The following is a 947-nucleotide window of genomic DNA, read 5'->3' as shown; positions in this document are numbered from 1 at the left end:
TCGGCGTCGGGGGAGTGGCGGCGGGGTGTTAGGGGCGCGTGCCCGGCCCCACCAGCACCGGCCCCACAGCTCTGCACCACGGTGTGGGGCCAGGAATCGTCCCACGGGGACCGCGAGGCCCCGTCCGGCAGGGTTCAGGTGCCACCCCTGCTCAGGGCTGGGTGCAAGTCAGGGTGCAAACCCCGCTCGGGTGTAGGTCAGGGCAAAAAAACCATTGGGGTCTGAGACTGTTCATGGCACCAACCCTGCTTGGGGCTGGGCTTGGGTGCAGGTCAGGGTGCAAAACCCCACGTGGGACCAGGACTGGGAGCGGGTGCACACACCTCTCGGGGCGGGACCTGGGTGCAAGCTGGGCTGCAAAGCCCCATGTGAGACCATGTCCAGGACCGGGTGCAAACCCCTCCGGGGCCAGACCCAGGTACAAGCTGGAGCACAAAACCCTGCATAGGACTGGGACCAGGAGCAAACCCCTCTTGGGGCGGAACCCAGGTGGAAGCTGGGGTGCAAATCCCTGTGTGGGACCTGGACCAGGAATAAATCCCTCTGGGTGCCAAGTCTGGCTGCGGGTTGTGCTACAAAACCCCATGTGGGACTGGGACCAGGACCAGAGCCAAACCCTTCTGGGGGCCAAGCCTGGCTGCTTGTCAGGGTGCAAAACTGCGTGTGGGACCGGGACCGGGTGCAAACCCCTCTGGGGGCCAAACCTGGCTGCGGATCAGGCAGCAAAACCCCACGTGGGACCTGGACCGGGAACAAACTCCTGTAGGGTCAAACCAAGTACAAGCCGGGGTGCAAAACCCCACGCGGGACCGGGACCAGGAACAAACCCTTCTGGGGGCCAAGCCTGGCTGCGGGTCGGGCTGCAAAACCCCACGTGGAACCAGGACCGGGAGCAAACCCCTCCAGGACCAGACCCGCTCACAAAACCCCGTGTGGGTCCGTGACCG

The 947-nt window shown here is 65.0% G+C and overlaps 1 protein-coding gene across 1 annotated transcript in view; it reads left to right on the top strand.

The window, feature by feature from the left end:
- Window positions 1-376: 376 nt before the first annotated feature.
- Window positions 377-947, top strand: part of SEMA4B (sema domain, immunoglobulin domain (Ig), transmembrane domain (TM) and short cytoplasmic domain, (semaphorin) 4B) — an 18997-nt gene continuing 18426 nt past the window's right edge. The window contains exon 1 of the mRNA XM_009321499.1: window positions 377-418. Coding sequence (XP_009319774.1) covers window positions 377-418 — 42 coding nt within the window. The remainder of the gene's footprint in view (window positions 419-947) is intronic.

Source organism: Pygoscelis adeliae, unplaced genomic scaffold (assembly GCF_000699105.1).
Source record: "Pygoscelis adeliae isolate BGI_AS28 unplaced genomic scaffold, ASM69910v1 Scaffold13, whole genome shotgun sequence".
NCBI classification, from domain to species: Eukaryota; Metazoa; Chordata; class Aves; order Sphenisciformes; family Spheniscidae; genus Pygoscelis; species Pygoscelis adeliae.
This window is presented reverse-complemented; position numbering and strand designations above follow the sequence as displayed.